The sequence below is a fragment of the Monoraphidium neglectum genome (assembly GCF_000611645.1).
Source record: "Monoraphidium neglectum strain SAG 48.87 unplaced genomic scaffold scaffold02778, whole genome shotgun sequence".
NCBI classification, from domain to species: Eukaryota; Viridiplantae; Chlorophyta; class Chlorophyceae; order Sphaeropleales; family Selenastraceae; genus Monoraphidium; species Monoraphidium neglectum.
The window spans coordinates 2,745-4,245 of record NW_014010850.1 but is presented as its reverse complement, the minus strand read 5'-3'; the positions used below and the strand labels follow the sequence as shown (position 1 = coordinate 4,245).

General features: G+C 71.2%; 1 protein-coding gene across 1 annotated transcript in view; it reads right to left on the bottom strand.

The window, feature by feature from the left end:
* MNEG_11512 (hypothetical protein) overlaps positions 1 to 1,356 on the bottom strand; it is a gene marked incomplete at both ends in the record, with an annotated part of 4,802 nt that extends 3,446 nt beyond the window's left edge. The window contains 2 exons of the mRNA XM_014040016.1: positions 146 to 945; positions 1,256 to 1,356. Coding sequence (XP_013895470.1) covers positions 146 to 945; positions 1,256 to 1,356 — 901 coding nt within the window. The remainder of the gene's footprint in view (positions 1 to 145; positions 946 to 1,255) is intronic.
* Between the last annotated feature and the right edge of the window lie 145 nt (positions 1,357 to 1,501).

Below are 1,501 nucleotides of genomic sequence, written 5' to 3'. Positions count from 1 at the left end.
CCCGCCAGCCCCCCAGGCCCCACGCCGCGCCGCGGCGCCAGCACAGCCGCCCCCGCCGCCGCCGCCACCGCCGCCGCGCCGCGCCGCGGGCCCGCCTCGGCGGGGCCGCCCCGCGCAGAAGCCTGGGCGCCGCCGCCGCCGCCACCTGGCAATGCGTCGCGGCGAGCAGTGGGCGAGGTGGGGGAAGCGTTGGGCGTCGTCCAGTTGCTGCGCTCCTCCCAGACGTCCTCCTCGCCTTCGTCCGCATCCTCATGCCACATCTGCCGCGGCCGCCGCTGCTGCTGTTGCTGCTGCTGCTCCTCCTCCTCCTGCTGCTGCTCCTCCTCCTCCTGCTGCTGCTGCCGCTGCTGGTGTGGTGCGTGTGGCTGCGTCGCCTCCAACGGCTGCAGCGCGCGCAGCGGTGCGCCAAACAGGGACACGGCCTCCTCCAGCGCCCCCGCCCTCTCGGGCGCCGCCTGCCAAAGCGGCGGGTCCGTGGACGGCTCTGGCAGGATCAGCCGCGTCTGCGGAGCCTGCAATGACGGCGCCCCACGTACGCCCTCCTCAGCAGCACGCTCCTTTGCGAAGCCAGCCCTTGCCGCTGCCACTGCGGCCGCGCCGCTGCCACGGACCAGCTGCCGCCGGCGGGCCCGCGCCGCCGCCGCGGCGCTGCTGAATAGCTCCCGCCGCATCTGCCGCTTCCGTGCGTCCGCCTCGGCGGCCGCACTCTCGAGCTCCTGGCCCCCCGCCCGCACGAGCGCCGCCCCCGCGGCCCGCCGCCGGTCGGCCTCGCGCCAGCGGCGGCGCTGCAGCCTCCTCTCGTGCACGTTCATGCCGCGCAGCGCGGCGCAGCGCGCCAGCAGGCGCCGCGGCAGGCGGAGGGTTACGCCCAGGGCGGAGAGCATGCGGCGGCGCACCTCGGGCAGCTTCTGCTTCGCAAACAGCCTGGACTGGCGCTTGAGCCACCTGCGGCGGTTGCGGGGTGTGTTTTTAGATTGGGAGCGCCGGATGTCAAAAGAGACAAGGGAGGGTAGGACGGAGCCATGCAGCATGCCAGCGCCCATGCACCTGCGAGCTGCAGTAGTCATTATCCGCGCTCAGCTTACCACTCGGTTCACTTCGCTCCCACACCCAAGGCTGGCTAGATTTTCCTTCCTCCCGTTGCTAAGGGATGGCCACGCTGTTTTGCCGCCCGTAAAATACACACCCGGGCTGGCGGATCCCCGCTCTCACTGCCGCCAACACCAGGGGTCCCCCCCCCAAAAACAGACCTCACCTCCCCAGCACCACCCAGTCGTACTCGTCCTTGTCGCCGTACTTCGGGCTGACTAAGGTGTCCCCGTGCACCGCCTTGTACCGCCTCAGGGTGTGGAACATATGGTGCCACTTGGCGTCCTCATCAGTCAACGACCACTGGAACCCCAACAGGTCCAGCCTGGCGGGGTGTGGGGAATTGCCATCGATGGGAGGGGGGTCAGCGGCGGGCTGAAGGGGGTTATGTGGGGGGTCTTTTGTTTGGGGG